The sequence below is a fragment of the Schistocerca serialis genome, chromosome 6 (genome assembly GCF_023864345.2).
Source record: "Schistocerca serialis cubense isolate TAMUIC-IGC-003099 chromosome 6, iqSchSeri2.2, whole genome shotgun sequence".
Lineage (NCBI taxonomy): Eukaryota > Metazoa > Arthropoda > Insecta > Orthoptera > Acrididae > Schistocerca > Schistocerca serialis.
The window spans coordinates 380,434,453-380,459,657 of NC_064643.1; the positions used below are offsets into that span (position 1 = coordinate 380,434,453).

The 25,205-nt window shown below is 43.7% G+C and overlaps 1 protein-coding gene across 3 annotated transcripts in view; it reads left to right on the plus strand.

Moving 5' to 3' along the window:
* The window catches only part of LOC126484137 (uncharacterized), a 375,463-nt gene that overhangs the window by 277,583 nt on the left and 72,675 nt on the right, over window positions 1-25,205 (plus strand). For all 3 annotated transcript variants that reach the window (XM_050107520.1, XM_050107518.1, XM_050107519.1), the window contains exon 4: window positions 16,483-16,626. In XM_050107520.1, coding sequence (XP_049963477.1) covers window positions 16,483-16,626 — 144 coding nt within the window. The remainder of the gene's footprint in view (window positions 1-16,482; window positions 16,627-25,205) is intronic.

The window sequence follows — 25,205 nt, forward strand, 5'->3', positions numbered from 1 at the left end:
TAATTATTATGATTTTATTGCTGGACAATATCAGAGCAACAGGTAATACATGACATTAGAACAGACTCTCTAAAAATGCACTTGAGCTCAGAATTACGCCACACTCGATTCGGGAAAAGCTGGGCTCGAATTGCCGTATGGACATTCAGATCCAGGAAATTACATCCGCTGATTATCAAGATGATGACATTGGACCTATTTCCAACTCCATCCTTTAACTATCCGAGCTTGTAATCAGTCACTAACATTTAACTCATCTACAGGATGTCAAACACTATTGCATTTCCTTCAGCTTCCAATGTATAAGAAATTCCGCGTGAAAATGTAACTTGATAACAGATGCGAAAATAGCAACTACACGTTTGATATCATAGCCGTAGACAGGCTATAAGAGATCTATATGAAATGCTAATAAATTATGTACCTTCACAGCACCCTCGTCGTTAACAGCCGGCTTCAGGCGATTGTATTTTTTAGATCTGCTAGCTGTGTTTGCTTGGAATTACAGTGTATCTATCAAGAGGAAAGCTATTTGAAGTATCTTGCCACTGTGTGTAGCCGTGTTCGTAATGTTAGCTAGAAATATAGCCGTATTGGCACTTTTAATCTGCTGAAATGATGTTATTGCCCTTATTGTAACGCTGTGAAAATATGGACGGAACCAGTTAACGGCCGTGCTCGAATATAGATAAGGCTGTACCAGATTTTACACAATTTATGACGTCATTTCGCAGTGAATGTACGATCTACTTCATCGATGTATCTACGCCAATAAATCAAAAATTTCCCGATCTTACGAAACGTATCGTGCTCTATAGAGGCTGTAATCAATAGTTATTTTGTGAACAGGCGACTAGAGGAACCATGTTTTTATAATACTATCAACGTTTGAGTGCAAAGTCTGGAACTGAACATGTACTTCAAAACCAGAGTATCCCACTAATACGGAAATATAAACGTAGAAGAAAGTATTTTTATTAAAAAAAAAGAACCTTCCTTACTGATTATGACAAATATAAGTAGTTTCTTTGCCATGATACCGCATATTCCTAGGTTTATTGGTTGCAGAACGTGCGTTAAATTATTTACGAGGATACAGAAATTTCAGACTTTTCTCCTTGTCTTACATGTGAAATAGAACTGCACTTGTGGCCGTTGCAGGCGATATAGATCGTCTTACCGGCCAACATGTCATACGATGTTGTACGGTATACAGATTGGAGTCCGTTTATTTCCGCTTGTATTTACACGCGTTCACAAACCATTACCTATACACAGTAAATGTACATTTCGACATAGTCTTTTCTGATTTTACGTATTTACTAAGAACATCAGTTTTTTCGCCGATATCATATAAGAATAATTTGACAAAATCAAGTAACCATATTTCTCCATCGTCTGATAACTGAAAAAATTGTTCCGATGTCATTTTTAAAGGTATGGAAGGGAGACTGTTTTGTATTCCAAGGCTAGTCTTAAAGTAGTGCGAGAAATTGGACTTCAGCTACCATTTTCAGCTTTCACTTTCCTTTGTCTAGATAAAGGATACTGTACGGAACGACGTTTCAGTTGAATGTTACCTATTTACGCGTAACATGGAGCGCCTATTTTGTAGAAGGAAAGTGACATTTGGTATTGATTACAGGGTTTGTTTCAAATGTTATGCTGTCTCTGGGATGCCTGTAGCGAGTCAATCTAAATGGGTTTCCCACTCTCATGTTTTATGCACGTCTTTTAGCCAGTAACTCTTCCAAGTATTGTGAACAAGTAACCCTTTACTGGCGCTACAGGTTTGCACAGCATCCTTACCTAAGCCAACTCAGTCGAAAGGGTTGCCTTTGGCTGCGATTTTCGTGAAGAAATACGTTGGACCACATAACGGAGGTTATTAGATACTTAATATTTTTCGCCAGACCTGGTATTTTCTCTTTTACGTATATACTTGTCAGCTTAACAAATTTACTTGCAGGTGATTATGGTGTACTGTAGGAGACGGTACTTTGAAAACGTAAATAACCGGAGCAATCATTTTCATCGTTGTGCAAGGCTTATTTATTTTCCACAGCAGTACTGATTTTATGGAGTGAATTTTAAAAGTTGTCGCAGTGAGTACTGTCTTGCTTTATAGACTATCCCCAAAAGAACTTTCCCGATTCTAGTTGTGTTTCTGGATAATATGATTGAAGAGATAATAGATAACTTAAATGACGCGATACAGGTGGACACTATTAGCTCAAAATGGTTCAAATGGCTCTGAGCACTATGCGACTTAACTTCTGAGGCCATCAGTCGCCGAGAACATAGAATCAATTAAACCAAACTAACCTAAGGACATCACACACATCCATGCCCAAGGCAGGATTCGAACCTGCGACCGTAGCGGTCGCTCGGTTCCAGACTGTAGCGTCTAGAACAGCACGGCCACTCCGGCCGGCGCTATTAGCTGATACAGAGTTAAAAAGAAACAGCTGCGTGATATTTGTTTCGTTGAATCATGAACTTTTATATGATCAACAAAATCTTTGCAATTTAAAAGTTAGACTATCGTGTTTGCTTCCTCAGGTAACGAGTAGATGTATCTTATAGTTTCAGCAGCGAAACGCGGAACCTGTCAACACATATGCGAGTCCCATCAACCGTACAGTCTTGTTAGCGTCCATAGCATTCACCAGAACTGTTTGTAAGATTCAGAGAAACATTAGTCGGGAACTCGTGAGCTGCTTGGTTGGTTGGTTGATTGCGGACCAAACAGCGAGGTCATCTGTCCCATGGGATTAAGGAAGGATGTTGAAGGATGTTCGCCATGCCCCTTCAAAGGAAGCATCCCGACACGTGCCTGAAGCGATTTAGGCAAATTGCGGAAAACCTAAGTCAGGATGGACGGGCGGACGGATGCGAGTCCAGTGTGCTCACCACTGCACCACCCAGCTCGGTAAAATCGTGAGGTCTCGCTGGTGAGTGCGGTGCTGGTAACCTAGGTAACTTCAGTAATACTAGGTATGAGAGCTAGGTGCACTGTCATACACGTCGCACAATCCAATGACTACACTCTGTTACTAACACTAAAATGGCCTAGTGATATAGTGGTAAATTGTGTGCCTTGAAACGGAGCCAATGTTAGTCTGCCTTTAAACTATCTCTCACCTCTCAGTGATGTGAAGATTCGCCAGGAACGACACAGTGTTCGCATTCCATGTTAAACTGTAGGTCCCACTTTCCGCAGTAGTATTGCTGAAGTAGGTTAGGAACACGCAAGTCGCCGGAGTGGCGCCTAATTGAACAACAGGAATACTTTTAACCAGGCTGTTTAGCCACACAGTTTTATTTCTACACTGTTCAACAAACGTTTGCAATATTGCGTTTATGTAGTGTACGATACTGGAGTTCTCACTGACCTAGGCACATCACGCCTTATCCAGTTAGAGCCCATATGCCGGGCCGTGTTTACTATAGTTTTTACTATAGTCACGTAAACATACCACTGCCGTAGCTGCATACCGCAACTAGTCCAGTATCAAAACAGCTCGATTCAGCTTGTGTTCAACACTGCAGTAACATGCCACGTGGTATGCTACGTAGAGTTATACAACAAGTTGATAGAGTCACGATAGTGGCTTTACTTTCAAGAGGCCACAAACAGCAAGATGTTGCCGACCGGCTGCAGTGGAGTGTTTAAGGCGTGGAGAAAGTACAGAGAGACGAAATATATGAACGATTGACCTCGCCGTAGTTGTCCTCGAATGGCAAAATCAATGCAGGATCGTTTCCTCCAATTGTCGGCTCTCAGGCGTCCAACATATGGTGTCAGAAATATTAGAAATGACTTCTGGACAACACAGATTCATATTTCAGTGCATAGAAGATAGCATCAGGGTGGTCCTCATTCCAGAAAACCAATGAGAAGTTTTTCACTGAACCAACGTAACCGATACAATCGAAGGACCTGGGCTCTTGCATTGGACCATTGCAGAATGGAGTAATGTCATGTTTGCTAATGAGACCCGGATGCGTTTGCGACCAGACCAGACACGTGTTAGGGATTGGAGAAGCGCCAGACGAGCCAGAAACGCCGATCCGTTCAGGAAGTCCATCCGTTCGCAGTTGGTAGTGTAATGTTCAGTGCGAAAATAATGAGGGGAAGGCAATAATGATCGGTGGGCGGACCCCTCCAATTCCCATCTACTGCAATTTGACTGGTCCCCGATACTTCGAAGGTGTCCTACAAACGATTATAAGGTCGCACAGTGATCTAGCAGTGTCTCGGTATCTTCATAGATGCAACATCTACTGAATGAATTGAGCATCACAGTCTACAGGTATAAATGCAACTGAGCATGTGTGCACCCTGTTGGAGGTGGCCATTGCGCAGCGTCCGAATCCATTTCACAATCTTCAGGACCTCACCGAAGCTATAATTGAGGAATGGATCTCATACCCCAAGATAAGCTTGATGGTAGTATCCAGAGCATGCTTAGCAGAGTGAAATAACCCTTCCGTGTTCAAATGGTTCGAATGGCTCTGAACACTATGGGACTTAACTTCTGAGGTCATGAGTCCCTTAGGACTTATAACTACTTAAACCTAAATAACCTAAAGGCATCACACACATCCATGCCCGAGGCAGGATTCGAACCTGCGACCATAGCGGTCGCGCGGTTCCAGACTGTAGCGCCTTGAAAATCTCGGCCACCCCGGCCGGCTCTTCCGTGTGTGGGGAGAACTTATTGGCTACTAAAGACTGATAAACATCGTCATGAGATAAAGATTTTCACTATTTTTGTTTAGAAAGTGTACACTTAGGAGAGTCTGCTTTCTTTTGTAATGATTTTTTGTAACTAACCGAAATAGTTCTTCTTTTCACAAGAAATTCTATTCATTTGATAAGGTATTGTACAAACTTCAGTGGTTGTACTATAAGAAATCATTATAGTAAACACTATGATAATCCAAACTTTTGTTGAGGTGTATGTATCTAAACAACTACATGAAGACGAGTCGTTGATTAACGTTGTTACCAAAAGTCTCGAAGCGATGTACTTCAAATTTTTACACTATACTCTCATAAATGTTTGCTGACCAAGGCAACATTTTTTTTAAACTCCAAGTCTGTTAAAAAATTTCCGGACCATTCATAATGTCGCCCAAATGTTGTGTTGGAGCGAAATGCGGCTGGCATCCCTGCTGCACATGCCTGTGTTTAATGTGGAACTACCAGAAGTTTCATTGTTGTTTGTCTGTCAATTATTGTTCAGTGCTGTATTGAGCAGAACGTTGCGTCGCACAGTTTCCGAATTTCGAAATGGCAGCGTTGGAGGAGTGACGTGTCTGCATTAAAGTTTGCTTGAAACTCAAGAAAACCTTTACAGAGACATGCCAAACGATGTAGAAAGTCTACGGTGAAGATTGCTTAAGCCATGACTGGTGCTACCAATGGCTCACGCGGTTTAAAAATAGGCAGACGGCAGTTAAAGATGACCCTCGTTTAGGACACCCCTCGACGCCTACCGACGACGCCCACGTCAGCAACGTCAACTAATTTCTGCGTGCCAATGGAAGAGTGCAGAGATTGCAGAAGAATGTAGCATTTCATTTGGATCAAGTCACGAAATCCTGACGCGGCACCTTGGAATTCATTGTGTTGCCGCCACGTCTGTCCAACCAAATCTTCACCTCGCATTCTGTGAAGGGCTTTTGGATCGCGCAAATGAGAACGAGATGTTCCTGAAGAGAATCATAACTAGTGACGAGGCATGCTTTACGGTTATGACATTGAGACCAAGGTTCAATCTTCACAACGGCAAGCGAAAGGTTCTCTACTACAAAAAAAATCTCGTCAGGTCAACTCAAATATCAAAGTCATGCTCATTGTTTTCTGTGACTTTGAAGGATTAGTTCATCATGAATTCGTACCACAGGGGCAAATCGATGGTTCTATCCGAACGTGTGGCGACACGTGCGAGAACGTGTGAGAAGGAAATGGCCTGAAATGTGGCGAGACAATTCATGAGACTTGCATCACATTAACGCACCCGCACGTTCATCCAAGTTGATCCGTGACTGATGCACGAAAAACGAATTCACTGAGCTGCCTGTATAAACAGGTAATAGTAACGTATAAATCGTGTAAAGAATACAGAACGTAACATGCATGACGGTATACAAGAATGTTCTTCGTTTATTTCTAACTTAACGGAATTGCATACACATTCCGACAACTGATTAATGTGCTCATTAGGGGTGAGACCCTCCCTCTTGCAGCAATACAAGCTTGATAACGACGGGTCACGCTGTGTGTGATGTCATCAATCTCATGTTGAGACAGTAATCCCCATTCTTCGTGCAGAGCATTCCAGACATGCTCTATGGGATTCAGATCGGAAGATCGAGCAGACAACGTCATGCGTGCAAAATCTCCTCTTTCCAAGAAAACATCAACCGCTCGTGCCCTACGAGATCGCACAATATCGTCCGTTAGTACGAAGTCTGTACCCACAGCACTTCGAAACAACCGCACATGTGGTCTCAAGATCTCGTCGCGATACATGACAGCAGGTAAACCTTGACGTTTCCCCCGTAAAATTTCATGAAGAGCAGTTCGAGTGGTGAACATAATCCTTGACCACATCATTAGGGATCCTCCTCGCTATCCGTATCCTTCCACAATGTTTTGGTCCGGAATCGTGTTCCGCGTTCCCTCCAGATGAGAATTCGTCGGGATTTACTCTCAAGAGCAATTCGGGACTCATATCTGAAGAGAACGTTGGCCCGCTAGCAGGTTTACGACTCCACTCTGGACGTGAAGACGCGTCAGAGGTACACATACAGCAAGTCTCTGACAATAAAGGCCAGTCAGCCGATGCCTTGTGCACACCATTTGTCTCGAAACAACGGGTCCAATGGATGCTTCGAGGTCAGATGCCAATTGCTGTGCAGTACTAAGGCGGTACCTTCGTATCCTTACAGCCAAATAACGGTCTCCTCTCTCTGATGTCAGTCCGCAGCTCGTGGTCGTGCGGTAGCGTTCTCGCTTCCCGCGCCCGGGTTCCCGGGTTCGATACCCGGCGGGGTCAGGGATTTTCTCTGCCTCGTGATGACTGGGTGTTGTGTGATGTTCTTAGGTTAGTTAGGTTTAAGTAGTTCCAAATTCTAGGGGACTGATGACCATAGATGTTGAGTCCCATAGTGCTCAGAGCCATTTTTGAATCTCTCTGATGTCACACATGGTCGGCCCTGCCCTGGTCTTTACGGTGTCTACAAACTGTCGCCACATTCGAGAAACAACAGAACGATTCACTTTAAGCCACCGGAACACATCAGTTTTGCAACTGTCTCATCATATCGCACCGTCTGTGTCTTTGTAAACAACGAGAATAGATGTGGGATTATCCGACAAAGACAACCAGAAGTGCCATTTCTTTTCTTAGCGGGCCCCGTTTGGTTGTTATTCGCAGCACCCTCACAGCACAACGGTACGTCGACGATATTCTACGCCTCGTTTTGTTGCCTTTCATGGCCAGCCAGCCTTGGCTCACATTTGAGCAAGATATTGCCTTCCCACACACAGCGACAGTTTCTAATGTTTATTTTCGTGTTTGCCAAACCCTACCTTGGCCAGTAAGGTCGCCGGATTTCTCCACAATTGAGAACTTTTGGAGCATTATTGACTGGGTCCTCCAACCAAAACAAGATTTTGACAATCTAAGGCGCCAATTATATAGAATTTTGCACATGTCTTACAGGAGATATCCAAAAACGTAATTAATGACAAGCCGAATATTTGCTCGAAGAGTCCACGGGTATACGGCCGGTTCATTGTGTCCAACGGGCACCATATTTCGGCGATCAGACATGTCGCCATCGTCAGGTGTGCTGACGAACTGAGCTCCTGAGGGCGGGCGGCCGATTTAAATCCCCTAACCCCGTGGGCCGCTCTCTCCGCCGTCCGCGCCCGCGCGCCGGCTGTCGCGAAGACGTGGGCGTCGGAATCTGTCGTAGCGTCGATGTGCTTGCTGCGTTCGCCCTGGTCGCCAGTTCGTACTTCTTGCTGAGAGTCTTGTTAATTACATTCAATGCCGGGTCGCAAGCCATGCTGAGATCGTAGCCGCAATCTCGGTTGATAAGATCTTTCCTGATACGAATTTCGATAGCCTCCCTTATAACGCTGTCCCAATATTTAGAGATCTGAGATAGGATCTTGGTACGCTCATAATCCATCTCGTGTTTCTCAGACAAACAGTGCTTTGCTACCGCCGACTTACTTGGATATTTCAGTCGAGTGTGCCTTTAATGTTCCCGGCAACAATCTTCGATGGTGCGTTCTGCCTGTCCGATATAAGTCTTCTCATACTCACAGGGAATTTGGTATATGCCGGCCTTCCTCAAACCGAGGATATAAGACATATCACCTCAGAAACAAAATAATACTGTAGCAGATCCGAAGAAAGGACGTCGCTGCCAGTGGCAGTGAGCTTGGCGAGAGTGCTTCGTGCGCCTACTTCGACCTGTCATGTACTTGAGTTTGTATACGTCTCTTTGGCAGTGCCTCGGTAGTGCCACAGCTCCACACGCACCTAGTGGTTTTGCACCCACCAGCTTGCAGGCAACGGTACTGATCGAAATCGCCCGCATCTCGTGGTCGTGCATTAGGGTTCTCGCTTCCTACGCCCGGGTTCCCGGGTTCGATTCCCGGCGGGGTCAGGGATTTTCTCTGCCTCGTGATGGCTGGGTGTTGTGTGCTGTCCTTAGGTTAGTTAGGTTTAATTAGTTCTAAGTTCTAGGGGACTGATGACCATAGATGTTAAGTCCCATAGTGCTCAGAGCCATTTGAACCATTTTTTGATCGAAATCGGCAAAAGTACTATCAGGAGGGAGGGAGCTTATTTTGCTGACACCACTGTAACTCGAGCCTTACTCTTCAAATCAAGATTATCTGTAGGTTTCAGGTGATCTGAAAGTAAGCACTGAAGTGAGGATCACTCCTATAGACCCTTCGTTGGAACTCCTCTACTCCTCCCCCAAGCTCGAGAATGTGGGAAAGACTTCTTTGAGAAACGAGAGGTAGGATCGTAATATTTGACATGATGTTGTATCTCCTGCAAGAATTTTACATGTTAAACCTCGTATCCTTACTAGGTGCCGGAATTTTATAATATTACAATCAGATGTACTATGATATTGTGTACAGTGATACTGCAGTCGCACAGGCTGATATTGGTACCGTACGAGTTCTTTTACAGGGTGTCCTATTAACGTTGACACCCAAAGTTTTACAAACTGTCCTATACACCGAAACAAGGATCTCGACGAATGACAGCATGCACAATTGGTGTAATTAGACTGAATTACTTGGGCCCCTCAATTTTTCTACCTGCCGAGACTGGATCAAAGGCAGAACGAGTTTGCTCACTTCCTACATTGGACTGGAAATCTCTTGAAAGTACCACTGTGAAATGTTATCGCTTCTTCTTATTTTCATTCAAACACTTCGGAAAAATACTCCTGAAACGTGTCATATGTATGTTCGATCTTACCGCCGAATCAGTCTCAGGATGTTTTTCATGTAGTGAATCTGAATCTTTGCTGTGCAGGAAGACATCGATCCAACATTTATCACTTACACTGGAAACAAAAACAAGTGCTAAATCAGTAAAAGCCCCATTTTTAAATTATAGTTTGAAATAAATCGACGATCATGCTAAACCCTTTGAAACATTTGACGTAAGGTAGCCATCAGTGAACCAGACAAAAATTAAACGAAAAGGTAATGGTAATGAATGGATATGAATAAACAATGTTTACAAGGATTTCTTTTTTAATTTCAGTTCGGAACCGTGACGCAGTAAAAGTTCAGATAATCTTTTAGCTGTGTAGCTGATTTTTGATATCCAAAAAATCTTACTCTTACTGGTACTATCTCAATCTTTCCTACCCACAGCTGCTGTCTCTTCCGTCTGTCACTATCTCTGTCTTCCTCGTTTGTCACAGTAATACACTTCTGGCCATTAAAATTGCTACACCAAGAAGAAACGCAGATGATAAACGGGTACTCATTGGACAAAAATATTATACTAGAACTGACATGTGATTACATTTTCACCCAATTTGGGTGCATAGATCCTGAGAAATCAGTACCCAAAACAACCAACTGTGGATGTAACAACGGCCTTGATACGCCTGGTCATTGAGTCAAACAAAGCTTGGATGGTGTGTACGGGTACATCTGCCCATGCAGGTTCAACACGATACCACAGTTCATCAGGAGTAGTGGCTGGCGTATTGTGACGAGCCAGTTGCTCGGCCACCATTGACCAGACGTTTTCAATTGGTGAGAGATCTGGAGAATGTGCTGGCCAGGGCAGCAGTCGAACATTTTCTGTATCCAGAAACGCTCGTACAGGACCTGCAACATGCAGTCGTGCATTATCCTGCTGAAATGTAGGGTTTTAGCAGGGATCGAATGAAGTGTAGAGCCACGGGTCGTAATAATCTGAAATGTAACGCCCACTGCTCAAAGTGCCGTCAATGCGAACAAGAGGTGACCGAGACGTGTAAGCAATGGCACCCCATAACATCGCGCCGGGTGATACGCCAGTATGGCGATGACGAATACACGCTTCCCATGTGCGTTCACCGCGATGTCGCTAAACACGGATGCGACCATCATGATGCTACAGTCTGGAACCGCGCAACCGCTACTGTCGCAGGTTCGAATCCTGCCTGGGGCATGGATGTGTGAGATGTCCTTAGGTTAGTTAGGTTTAGGTAGTTCTAAGTTCTAGTGGACTGATGACTTCAGAAGTTAAATCCCATAGAACTAGAGCCATTTGAGCCACCATCATGATGCAGTAAACAGAACCTGATTTCATCAGAAAAAATGACGTTTTGCCATTCGTGCATCCAGGTTCGTCGTTGAGTACACCATCGCAGGCGCTCCTGTCTGTGATGCAGCGTCAAAGGTAACCGCTGCCATTGTCTCCGATCTGATAATCCACGCTGCTGCAAACGTCGTCGAACTGTTCGTGCAGATGGTTGTCGTCTTCCAAACTTTCCTATATGCTGACTCAGGGATCGAGACGTGGCTGCACGATCCGTTACTGCCATACGGATAAGATGCCTGTCATCTCGACTGCTAGTGATACGAGGCTTTTGGGATCCAGTACGACGTTCCGTATTACCCTCCTGAATCCACCGATTCCATATTCTGCTAACAGTCATTAGATCTCGACCAACGCGAGCACAAATGTCGCGATACGATAAACCGCAATCGCATAGGCTACAATCCGACCTTTATCAAAGTCGGAAACGTGATGGTACGCATTTCACCTCCTGACAAGAGGCATCACAACAACGTTTCACCAGGCAACGCCGATCAACTGCTGTTTGTGTATGAGATATCGGTTGGAAACTGTCCTCATGTCAACACGTTGCAGGTGTCGCCACCGGTGCCAACCTTGTGTGAATGCTCTGAAAAGCTAATCATTTGCATGTCACAGCACCTTCTTCCTGTCGGTTACATTTCGCGTCTGTAGCACATCATCTTCGTGGTGTAGCAATTTTAATGGCCAGTAGTGTAGATACGTCTACCGTTATCACCGTCTCTCGCCCACTTTCTCTTTCTTCTTCTCTTTATTCCTCTCCCACTGGCTCTGTCTCCTTCGCACATTTCCTAGCACTGTTCCGTCGCTGTCAAGTATGTTTCACTGGCACTTTGCCGCTCTCGTTCTCTCACACTGCCATTTCTCCATCGCCCATTCTATACCACATCGCTGTCTACTGTCTTCCTTTATTTATTACCTTTCCGCATCTTCCACACTGCCGCTGTCTCATTCTCTCTCAGCATAAGAAAGGGCGAACATGTCCACATGCCAAAATTTCTGGAAAAATTTTAAAGGTGCAGAGGAAGGTTGAATGAGACAGCTGGCACTCTACTTTTCAGTCAGAATCTTTCAAACAGGAGCATGTTCGCCTTTTTTATGCCACGATAGTAGCATATTTCCCGCTGGTATCTTTCTTTTCCGTGGCGCAACAGTACATCCCACTCACATGAAAAGAACGTTTTGTGGCAGTAAAATTTTGACTATTTATATGTGTAGAATTCAAGTAACGCAAACGTAATTTGCAAACCTAATTGCACATCATAGACAGGATATTACGTGCACAAATATTTTCCATGTGCTTCACTAGTATAATATGAAGTTGTTATTTTACGTATACAACGAGACTAAATTTGAAACTCTGTGTCTCCGGGAATGGATAGAGATAGAAGGAAAGTTTTAAAAGTTGTTCAAGAATGGGATCTTAGGCATATTTTGTAAAAAATTGAGCTGTTTGCCGTGCATAGCTGTCTTGCAATCGGCGGCGCGGCTTTGGCACGAAAAAATGACAAAAAACCCTTTTCTGTTATTTTGTAAAGAACCGACTATGAACTGATGGTGCCTCCATAAGCCTTTACATCCCACCGTAGACCTTGAAATGCAAAAGGATCCACCTGATGTGATCGATTTGCCTAAGCAGGAGGAAGGCAGTAATATTCATTCCTTCACTGTGTACTGTAGGGTAGTAACACTAGGAAGATGCTTCTGTTGGGTATACAAATGGTCACTAGCTCTATAGCTGTTCAGACCATTTGATCATACCTTTCTCTCACCAACAGAATCAGAGATATGAGCATCGAAAAATCTCGTTTCTATGCGCGCCCTTTTGGAAGATATTAGGTAGCGAATGCTGTCGCACGGTTACTGATTATATGGCCCTCAAACCTGGCTCCAGTGCGAGAGAGAATTCGTCACACGTGAGAGCTGCCACCAACCATTGCTTCGAATATAACCATGAAATGAAAGACGATGAGACCAGTATCGTGGTGCAAACGCCAACTTTCTGCGACAGCCTCATTAACGAGTCTATCGAAATAAATCGGTCAAAAAACTTGATAAACAGGGATAGTGGCTTCAGTGTGAATAACGCGTGGGTTCCGGAACTCAATTTATTAAAATCTCGCAGGCTATTACATCCACCAGAGTTGAAAGACGAATAGAGAATTTTCGTTTCACGGAATACGTAATGAAAAACAGAAGAGCATCAAATGGCGTAATGGGTGTCGGGAATCGAACTCATCTCTAATTAGCGGCGTGACAGCAACGCAAGTTCACAGACTGGTTCGAGTCGAGGCAGCATGTAGATCTACACATAACAGTAGAACTCGCAGCACCTGAGTAAGATGGTTGGGCCGGTCGTCGAAATATTATGCATAGAACGAAAACAAGAACTCGGCAGAACACCTGGAAGCACACTACCAATTTGATGAAAATTCGTTCTTCAGACGACTCTGTCGTAACCTTTCATCGATTCCGTTCGGTTTTGGATTGTCCGTCATAAGGGGCGGCAAACCTGCCGACATTTTAGCTGTCAGCGTGTTCTGGCCAACCATCTCCATGTAGGCCGATGAGCATAGCGTATTCACGGTAGAGGTACGGTGCCGCAAGAGGCTGCATATGGCTACCGCTATCACTGAGAACTGCACTCGCGTGAAGTCTGCTCTTTCAGCCGACTGCTCACCACACGCCGATGCTACTTTGGTAAGAATTGGCGCACACGCCGCCCTTTAAAAATCGAACTTCGTTCACCTTCATGGTCAAACAATATCGCTTCTCTTTATCACAGGGCTGTTTCCAGCGCTTTTTAGCAATTAGAAATACATGGGGACTTTACGAACTTTCTATTCTCTTATGTGTTCTTAATTAGCAAATACTTAATTCCGAGTTGGACAGGTGATTAAAATGAACGTATCTGAATTGTCAATTGTTGCTGTCCCACTCTGTAATGGCTGCCTCGCATTTCATTTGGCTTCATGGTTCAATACATACAAAAATTAATTTACTTCCTGCGTTTTTGTAGTTTCCTGGCTTCTCTGTCCCTAATTATGAAACACTTTTCCGCCGAAAGACCAACTAAAGGTTTCTCTCTCCAATGTAGCTGCCATTAAGAAAACGAGGGTGGGGGAATCTTTTAGGTAAGCTCTTATTTACCTGGAAACACCAGAAGGAAGTTACAGTTTGGGCAATATCTCGGACAGTTACCGTAAATAGTATGCCGACATTCGATGTTGTATCATTTTTACTTGATTCTATCCGTATTACTACACTTTTGACATGATTCTATCCGTATTGCTGACCGGATATTCCATTTCACCAGTTCATGGCTTACGATTCATGGCCCACAACTCAGGTTGCATGTTGTCTATCAACTTCCAGAGGCAAGAAAAGCTTGATTTTCAATATTTCACTTTATTATTGACCAAATTTAAATATTTAAAACGCTGCCCTAACCTGCTCATTAAGAACGTGTTATCGTATGGTGGTGATTTAACACAACAATACAGGTGCGTATTACAGTTATAGACAGCATGTACGTCTTGAGGAAACGTAACTCTCCGCGGGCAAATACCTACATTACATTCACATATTACACTACTGGCCATTAAAATTGCTACACCACGAAGATGACGTGCTACAGACGTGAAATGTAACCGACAGGAAGAAGATGCAGTGATATGCAAATGATTATCGTTTCAGAGCATTCACACAAGGTTGGCACCGGTGGCGACACCTGCAGCGTGTTGACATGAGGACAGTTTCCAACCGATATCTCATACACAAACAGCAGTTGATCGGCGTTGCCTGGTGAAACGTTGTTGTGATGCCTCTTGTCAGGAGGTGAAATGCGTACCATCACGTTTCCGACTTTGATAAATGTTGGACTGTAGCCTATCGCGATTGCGGTTTATCGTATCGCGACATTGCTGCTCGCGTTGGTCGAGATCCAATGACTGCTAGCAGAATATGGAATCGGTGGGTTCAGGAGGGTAAATCGGAACGCCGTGCTGGATCCCAACGGCCTCGTATTACTAGCAGTCGAGATGACAGGCATCTTATCCATATGGCTGTAACGGATCGTGCAGCCATGTCTCGATCCCTGAGTCAACAGATGGAGACGTTTGCAAGACGACAACCATCTGCACGAACAGTTCGACGACGTTTGCAGCAGCATGGACTATCAGGTCGGAGACCATGGCTGCGATTACCCTTGACGCTGCATCACAGACAGGAGCGCCTGCGATCGTGTACTCAACGACGAACCTGGGTGCACGAATGGCAAAACCTCATTTCTTAGGATGAATCCAGGTTCTGTTTACAGCATCATGATGGTCGCATCCGTGTTTGGCGACATTGCGGTGAACGCGCATTGGAAGCGTGTATTCGTCATCACCATACTGGCGTATCACCCGGCGTGATGGTATGGGGTGCCATTGCTTACACGTCTCGGTCACCTCTTGTTCGCATTGACGGCACTTTGAACAGTGGACGTTACATTTCAGATGTGTTACGACCCGTGGTTCTACCTTTCATTCGATCACTGCGAAACCCTACATTTCAGCAGGATAATGCACGACCGCATGATGAAGGTCCTGTACGGGCCTTGCTGGATACAGAAAATGTTCGTCAGCTGCCCTGGAGAGCACAATCTCCAGATCTCTCACCAACTGAAAACGTCTGGTCAATGGTGGCCGAGCAAATGGCTCGTCACAATGCGCCAGTCACTACTCTTGATGAACTGTGGTATCATGTTGAAGCTGCATGGTCATCTGTACCTGTAGTCGCCATCCAGGCTCTGTTTGACTCAATGCCCAGGCGTATCAAGGCCTTTATTATAGCCAGAGGTGGTTGTTTTGGGTACTGATTTCTCAGGATCTATGCACCCAAACTGCGTGAAAACGTAATAAAATGTCAGTTCTAGTATAATATATTTATCCAATGAATATCCGTTTATCATCTGCATTTTTTCTTGGTGTAGCAATTTTAATGGCCAGTAGTGTGTTTGAAAATGAGAGCACTTTGTGACTTGCAACAAACTTTTACATACAACGTCAAACATTTAGGAAACTTTTTAAGTTATTACATCTTTACTACTATCTGTACTCCCAACACATTTTGCAGACAGTATCCACATATGCCTCTGAACATACCTGCAAAATTATATAATTGTATGACACATAGTTCAGGAGATATGAATTCATATACGGAGCGCAAATTACCAAGACATTATTATCCAGTCTTTGGTAATTGAATAACTTAGAGACTTCGAACAATAGTTGGACATATTTCAAACTTTTTGGAAACATTTTCTCTCGTTCATACTTAACGTGAAATATTTAACACATTAACTCATTAGAGTAATCGGAATTTTTAAGATGTTTCATATATGAAAACTAGATTCTTAGTGATGTGGTGTTTCACTGGTAAAAGTAACGTACGTGACCTTCGTTTGATACTCGCCTCTTGAGTTGCCGATTCAGCGGCGAACCATTTATAAACTGCCTAAGGTTATACACAAAAGGAGATACAAGTCAAACACAGTTTGAAAAATTGAAAGGAATGAATTGTCGTGGGCAATGCATTTTAGATAACTGACGATGTTTTGTTTCAGGGTGCGGATATCATCGTGTTTCCGGAGGTTGGACTGGCGTCCATGGGAGTGCCTCACAACCCAGACGGTACTCCGTCCCTGGCCTTCTACGTCCCTGAACCAGGAGCGAATCCTTGCAACGACAACAGCTCGGAAATAGCACAGGTAAACGCCGATCCGCTGTTTCTACCCTACTTGAGCGTTATCGATAGCTTCCCATTTCCTGAGATTGTGGTAGCCAAGTCGCGATAATGATGCTTTCCTAAAACAAGTATGAAGTCATGTAAGAAAACAAGTAGGTAGTAATCAACAAAACGTTTCGCTAGTACCATACTAGATCTACTAGCTTTTGGTCGTATTGTTGAATGTGTTAAATGGTGTAAGGTTTCCTCTAGTTCACGAAGAAAATTAGAGCTTGAGTTTTGAATGTCAACACTTTCACCATTTGCAGCATGTATTTATTGTATCAACCATAACTGCAGATTCAGCTTTAAGCCATTGCAATGTGGTTTAGCTGAAACTAAGAACAGATCTTAAAGCTAGATATTCCGCAAGAAAGAGACAGACTAATTGTACAGTGCTTACAAGAACCAACCACGTCTGCTAATTATCAAAAATTACTCACGTGCTGAAACACAGCAAATGTCAGGATCCTCAAAATAAATGAACTGGTGTCAGCTTGTACGTCGCTTGGCATAGTAATTTTCTTTCTCTATTGCTAATTCATCCGACGCGCTTCATTTGGCCCGGTGGTGGGCTATCAATAGTACGATCGACTCGTTCTTCGTTCAGAGGATATGTAGTATATGCGGATACAAAAAAAATATAATAGGTGAGTTGTTTTGACTTTTGTCACTGTAAATTTTAAAACAGTGGTGCTAAAAGGCAAAGCAAAACCAACAAGAACACATTTAAAACACGTTGTAGACAATACGGTCTTGAAAATGAAGCACTGTACCGTTATTGAAAGTTTAAGTACCTGCCGTAGGAAAATCGTCATGCGTTGGAGAGGAGAAGGTTAGGCGTTTATGGGCACTAGGGTGCGTGTATAGGTATGGAGGACTGAAGGGGAGTCTCGACGGAGAAGAACTGGATGTTGCATACACAGGAAAGGAGGAGGAGCTGGGGTTGTCGGTAAGGCCATCATATTAAGGGCGAAAAGGGATAGGGAAAGATAGATAGGCAAAAGAAATGTAGATCTTAGGAGGTGAGGTAGTAGGGAATTATAGTTGGTAGCATTTCGTTGTCAGGGAGAGGGAGACGGTTAAAATTGCATTGGTAGAGGACGTGGCGAGTGTGTTGGTGCAGGATTGATGGAATGAGTCAGTGTAGGAGCGGCAGCGTACTAGGAAGAGAAATTAGAAGGGAGATAATAGGATTATTGGAGTTAGGTTTGTTCATTTAGTAGGTTGTTCGAAGGAGTTCGGTGTGAGTTAGAAGAGGTGGTAAATTGACGAGATGCGATAGTACGGTGGATATGTATACAACACCAACGTAGAAGAGGACTGGTCAGATTAAGATTTTGTGGACGCTTGTAAATGATGACCTAGAAGGCGCTGAGGATGAAGCTGAGCGTGGTTTGTCTTGCAATTATTGCCTGGGTTTTTGTTGAGTTGATTTTGAGGAGACATTAGTTGTGCTAGGAAGTAAACTGATAGACATGAATTTAGAAGGATGGTTGGGATTTCTGAAATTTAGGGTAGAGGACGAGAAAACGGTGTAATCAGCATACTGAAGAAGGTGGGCTGGTGTAGATGGTTTGTGCATATTGTCAGTGTCGAGGACACAAATAATAGGATAGAGGATGGAGCCTCAGCACAAACCCGCGATGGGACTCAAGGTATTGGAATTGGTATTGTTATTAGTCACAAAGGATGGGTGATCAGATAGGACGGATGCAAAAAGTGAAACAGGATTAATTAAATGTAAGTGCGGAGTGTGAAAATAAGACTGGAAAGCCGTAGATGATCATAGGCTTTCGGAGTACATTGTACACACTTTTAGTGTAAATGATCAAAATACAGTAACACATCACGAGAATGTTTCATAAAACTTTCAGAGGAATTTAGCATTCTTGCTACGTTTAGCGGTATATATATGGAAACATTTCCCAAGTAATTAGCTTCTTGTATTCAATAAAAGTCTTTATAGAACACCGATCGCGGAAAGATGCTGGAGTCACGGTTTCTATCGAGATACACGAAGATTAGGATCTACAGGAGAGTAATTCAACCTGTCGTCCTATGCGGAGCAGAGACCTGGACAATGACACAAAAGACAGAAAGAAAATTCCTGGCTTTGAAGTTGCTCTTCGGAAAAGGATTTCTGGACCGGTGGAGGACGGAGACATCAGGAGAAAAAGGAAAACCCGCGAATTGTTGGATTTGTACAAATCGCTGGATCTCGGGACTGTGATTACACAGAGAAGACTTAAGTGATACGTGCACGTAACGCGTCGAGAATGCCAGATCACCATGCAGGTGGTAGTAGAAGACATCAGAGGCAACAGAGCGAGAGAAAGACCTCGGCTGAGATGTACGACGGTATCAGGGAGGACATGAGAAAGATGGGACTAACTGGAGAAGAATGCGTGGGCCAAAGAAGATGGAAGGGGCCTAACGGCGACGTAAAAGGCCGACAGTGGCTTGTGTGGCCAAACTAGTAATGGGTATAGAGCAACACGACAGATGAAAAAAGACAGAAACTTGCTTCACCGTCTTTACAGCAGTTCGAAAGACTATTGTCAAAGCTCACGAAGGCACCTTGATTCAAAAACATATATAACAAAAATACAATTAATTTTGCATATGAAACAAAGTTACCGCGAGTTTTAAAAGTCCAGTTTTATTTTAAACGGAAACAGGACCTGGTGGTGCTGTTTGCCAGTTGACACACAAGTCGTGATTAGATATAAAAGTTTCTTTGCTACAGTAAACGATTGATGAAAAAGAGTACCACTTGCGTTCTGACTGTTGAACTCTCAGGACTAGCTTCATATTTTAACATAATTACTGCGGTTTTCCGCAAGAGATACTTTTAGGGCAGAGCGCCGGTCCTTCCGTTTGATATCGGGTCAAACACGTGTTTCCTTTGTGCCGTAAAGACAGATTCGCTACAGTGAACGTTTCATTTCGAGTTTAAAATTTCACTCTTGAATTCAAAACGCGTTTGCCTTTTGTGAGTTTATTTTTCTTACTTTTGTTTTCAGTCCTGAAAATTAATATTAATAAGGCTTACTATGTCGACTTCTTGGAAACAATTTTTATTGGCCGTGTTGTTAAAAAACCTACCAAATTCAGACTTTTAAAAGCGAACTGCAATGAAAATTGATACCTCTTGATATTTTCGCCCGTCTAATACACCAGTGTTGCCATGATGACGGTAAAAACACTCAAGTATGGCGAGAAACAGCATGTGAACCATTATGAGGTAACTGTCCCTGGTTCGAGAAAACTAATCTGAAAGTTACGAAAGAAAATGTGTTTCCAGTCGATTCCGTATGTGGGATACGAAGTAACTATGAATCGTTGTTTGTACGATATAATAAATTGATGATTTCTGTAGGTAGTTGGTATCATTATTAGATAATCATACCCGAGCATGACAGGTGGAGACAGGTAATTTCTCTGATACAATGCAGATGGTATGATGTGAAAAGTAATGTGGTCATTATTTCCGTTCTGAAGGCAGGTATAATCGCAGCTTGAGCTTACATCTATATGTACATGAAAACTCTGCAACTCACCCAAAGGTGTCTGGCAGAGGGTCCAACGATTTATACTACTTCTCTACCGTTGCACTATCGAACAGTGCGCGAGAAAACTAACAAACAAATATTCCTGGACGAGTTCTGATTTCCCTTATTTTATTAAAATCTACATTTCTCCTCGTGTAGATGGGTGTCAACAAAACATTAGCGCTTTGGGAGGACAACGTTAGAATTTGAAATTTCGTGAGAAGGTCTCGTAGCCACGGAAAACGCCATTGTTTTAATGATTGCCACCCCAACTCGCTTATCATATCTCTGACACTTTCTCTCCTGTTCCCCGGTAATGCAAAACGAGTGGGACTTGTATGTGCATTTTGTTCAAATGGCCATGAGCACTACAGGAGGTCATCAGTACCCTAGAACGTAGAACTACTTAAACCTAAGGACATCACACACATCCAAGCCCGAGGCAGGATTCGAAACTGCGACCGTAGAGGTGGCGCGGTTTCAGACTGAAGCGCCTTGAACCGCCCAGCCACAGTGGCCGTCCTGCATTTTGTCATCCGTCGATCCTATCTCGTAAGGATCCCATAACGGACATCAATACTGTAGCAGAGAACGGAGAACCCTCCACCGTGTTATCCTCAACCTGTAGCCATCACTTGATGCGGATACGGACATTGCTCTCCCAGCGTTGTTAGTTTTCGTGACCAGAGCTGCCACTTCTCAACCAAGTGGCTCTTCAGTTTGCCTCACAAAGGCTACGCGCATCCCCCTCAGCAACAGCCCTCGGCAGCCGAGACGGTCACCCATCTAAGTGCTAGCCAAGCCCAAAAGTGCCTCACTTCGGTGATATGATGGGAACCGGTGTTAGCACAGCGGCAAGGCTGTTGGCTCACTGATTACAGTATCGGGTCAGATTGAAAAAGATGTCATATAGTGCTGTGTCCTCTGAGGCAAGCTAGACCACAACTGTTGTAACAGGTCTTGATATCCCGGATACTGATACTAAAAGTGTGTTGAAGCCCTAGCTGGTCCCACATGTGTTCTGTCAGCGACTGGTCGGGGAATAGTCCTGGAAACAGGAGCACCCCATCATCGCGAAGGCAGTTCATAGAGTGCCATGTGCATTGTCCTGTTGATAATGGTACCACAACAATGTCGCATTAGAGGTTACATATGAGGACACAGGATGTTCGTGCCGTACTGTTGTATCGTCAGATTTCCCTCAATCAGCCGTGACCTGAAGTGATACCTGATGGTTCTCCACTACTTGACGCCGCAACACCGGTGTTCCTTTCCCAAACATTGTAAGAAATTAATTTCTCTCGAGCGCGCGGCCATACTCGCAGACGATGGTCTTCCGGGGTGGTGTAGAATCACTGTTCATAGTTCAGCACGATGCGACGCCATTCATAAGCAACCCGTGCTTTCCGGCCATGCTGCAACACCAAACACAGCGTTTGGGATGGGGTATTAAGGGCAGCCTATCTCTGCGACACAGATTCCCTAGTCCACCTTCTACTTGTCTCCGAATAATGGGTCAGCATAACACAGAATGTTGCAGAGACTGCATTACTTGTTCTCGGGTGGCAGGTGAATTTGAGAAGCGATTACAAGGTGTCTGGTGCGCGATACGTTGATTCCCTCTTATTGTGGTCAGACGTGGTCGACTGGAATTTTGACGACGAGTTGCCTGCCTTCACCATGCCATCCAGTCTAACACGGGCCAATTGTCGCATCTGAATGTTCCTCGAATCTGGATATTTCATGATAGGATCGGAGACAAAGTGCAACCCATAATGAGGCCATTTTCGAACAACGTTACATGGTGATAACCCTGCCTCACGCGTTTACATAGCGTCTCTATGTCCTTCACAGCGATCATTCATCATCTGACGTTGATTACGCCCTTTATACAGTTATAACCTACTAGACCAGGCAACATTACTAAATACGAACATCACTAATAATACCTGATGGCCATTCTACCTGCCACAAAGTACTGAACTGTAATAATTTACATACCTGCCGATGGTATGTATGTGGAGGAATGTACATTGCCATCCGACCATGTGCTTAACTTTTCTTGGCAGGCAGTGCCTTTCCGTAGTGGTAACACTGGTTCTCGTCAGATCACCGAAGTGAAGCGCTGTCGGGCTTGCTTAGCACTTGCATGGGTCACCATCCCGGTCTGCCGGGTGCTGTTGGCAAACGGGGTGCACCCAGCCCTTGTGAGGTCCATTGAGGAGCTACTTGATTGGGACGTCGGGGCACCGGTCACAAAAACTGACAATGGCCTGGAGTCTGTGTGCTTACCACATATCCTCCCGTATCCGCATCCATTGCCACCTAGAGGTTGAGAATGACAAGGCATCCGGTCGGTATTGTTGGGCCTTAAAGGCCTGTTCCCAAGGTGTTTGTTTGTTTGTGGAATATGGGAACTCCAACTACACCTCTGCCTGTCACAGAAAACTCGATCAGTAGCCCGTGCTAACCTTGGATCCCGCAACGTACTGAGCAAATGCGTTCTGTGTGATTGTTCCTCAGTTTTCTGCGTGCGTAGTTCTCTAAGCTTAAACCTGTTCCATCAGAGGCAGAATGCATAATACCCATATTAGTCGTTTTTAGTTCATTTAGAACTACCACGTTTTGTTGGGAAGAGAAAACAACAGCGATTTGCGGAGAACATTCGGGCGGGCGTAGACACTCTTCGGTTAAAATTCGGCTTCCTTAACTGCTCCAGTGTAGGGTGCAACTCTGAAAGACAGACCGCAAACGTTGTTCGAAGCCATTCCATTCATTCTTCACGCGCGTGTATGGTCTCAATATGATGGAGACCCAAACCATTTTGAAAATCTTATTAGCAAACACGAGCGTTAGACGGCCCATGTAAGTTGGGTCGTGTGAGCAGGTCATGTTTCATAGCTAGCCCTTTCACTTGGTCTCATCCCTCTTCTGAAGTCATGTGAAACATCCTGTGAACGAGAAACATTTCGAGCGAACCTCCTGCCAACAACTCTCGCTACCTGTGATGTTCGTTTCGGTTTTGTTCGAACGGTTACAAGAGAACTCTGAAACGTGGCAGTTCGGAAAAGCCACTCTGAACAAGTATTACGAAAGTACCCCTATTTAAGCAACGCAGAAATCTTTTGTCAAAGCTTTGATTCTACTTCGATTATTTTCATCATTATTTTAATAACATAAAAGTGGAAATCCAAAGATTTCGTTTATAAATTTTGACTCAGTCGTTTACACATCAGTGTTCCTAATTTCGGATTAATATGTAAGCATTTCTGAATCATCCCCAAAACTTTTACTATAATCACCGAAATGTCCTACATAAAGCACACTGCGTGAAAACTCACAGTTGTCGTAAAACTAACACATAAAGCTTTCCAGTTTAATTAGTTCTTTGAAACAAATAAAGATATTTTGGAAGACTGAGCCATAAATAGATATGCATTCCTTTTTCTTTCTTTCTGTAGTGTTTAAAGTTAAACAGTCTGCCTAAAATTAATTTGATCGCAGTGTCCCACATATGACCTTTATAAACTAATTAAACGTTACCTGCCGTACAAAAGCGTTGGGCGATGATATATTATCGCTGTTTATAATATGGCAACCACATTGTCCTGGATGAAATCAGGATGCCATAATGGCAAAGGATAAACTCATCTACGGTACGTCCCACAGTATAATGAAACAAACTGCTAGTATCTATAACGTAACATGTTTCTTTTCCAGTGACATATATTCCAGGATTTTTTCGGAAACCCGTACGAGGAGCGGCGAGAAATCTTTTCAGCATTAAGACTCTGAGCTGAGCTGACTCAACAAAGCCATAGCTTGCCGCACTACCCCACGTCACACTTGTTTAACGGCCACAGTTATTTTATGCTTAGCGCGTTTCAGTGGGATTAGGTTTAATTTTCCGAGTACGACCACAGCGGAAATCTCTCTCCAATTTTGTAAGCCCATTACAATATACTTTTATTTTCAGTAAACCAACACAACCGACGAGTGTCACGCACTCTGCCAGTTGTCAGCTGCCACATTAAGACCTGCAGTCACAACAAAGAAAAATAAACAAAACAAATCTTAAGTGTTACGCCAACCAGTCCACCAGATTGGATGGCGTTATTGATTTCATTCACGTTTCTTGTCAGGATTGTATTCACCCTTACTACACTTTCTGGTCCCTTTTGAACAACAGTGTATCCAATTTTCGGGCACTCGTTCGATGCAACTTACATATCTACAGGACACACGCGCTTTTCGGTTTTTGCAAGTGGTTCGTTTCAGTGAACATGCTGTGTTCATTCGAGCGTTATACCTAACAGAGTTTCAGGATTTGCAAATTGACTGTACTCTGCATGATCGGCCTTGAATAGTTTGAATACGTTTAGGTATTCACACTGCTAGAACGCTTGTTATTTTCTCTTCGTAGTTGTTTTGGTGCCCGTGCATTTTAAATACCACATCGGACTGCTCAACGATTCCTGCGTATTATGCGTTGCAGCCAACAAATATAACTGCATATGAAATCGTGTGACTGCACTAATATTTTATTACAATACATAGACATTTTTACGAACGAATCCATTACCAACTGTGAGTTGCATCAGAAAATAAAGACAGTTTCATGATAACCTTATTAAATACATTACATCTGATGTCAACGACACGAGTGGCGTTCAGTCAGTAATGCAATACATTTTTTTTCTCTGCCAGTTTTGGGTTAAAAATGCAAAATTTATTATGGGACATCGTGGAATATTCCCGATCCAGTCCCTATACTTCTATGAAGTTTGGATAAGTGGAAATGCTTTATGTATTCTTCAAATGGTTCCGTTGAGGTGCCTTCCAAGTAGAGAGATGTCATTGTGTTCCTTTAGGCGAAAAATCAAAGCATCGCAGATTAAAGTCTCTTGTCGACTGTCTACGGAGACCTGGCAGTGAACAAAAGCACGGTGAGTCGTTGGGCGAGGCGCCTTTCATCATCGCAACAAGGTCGCACAAACCCATCCGATCG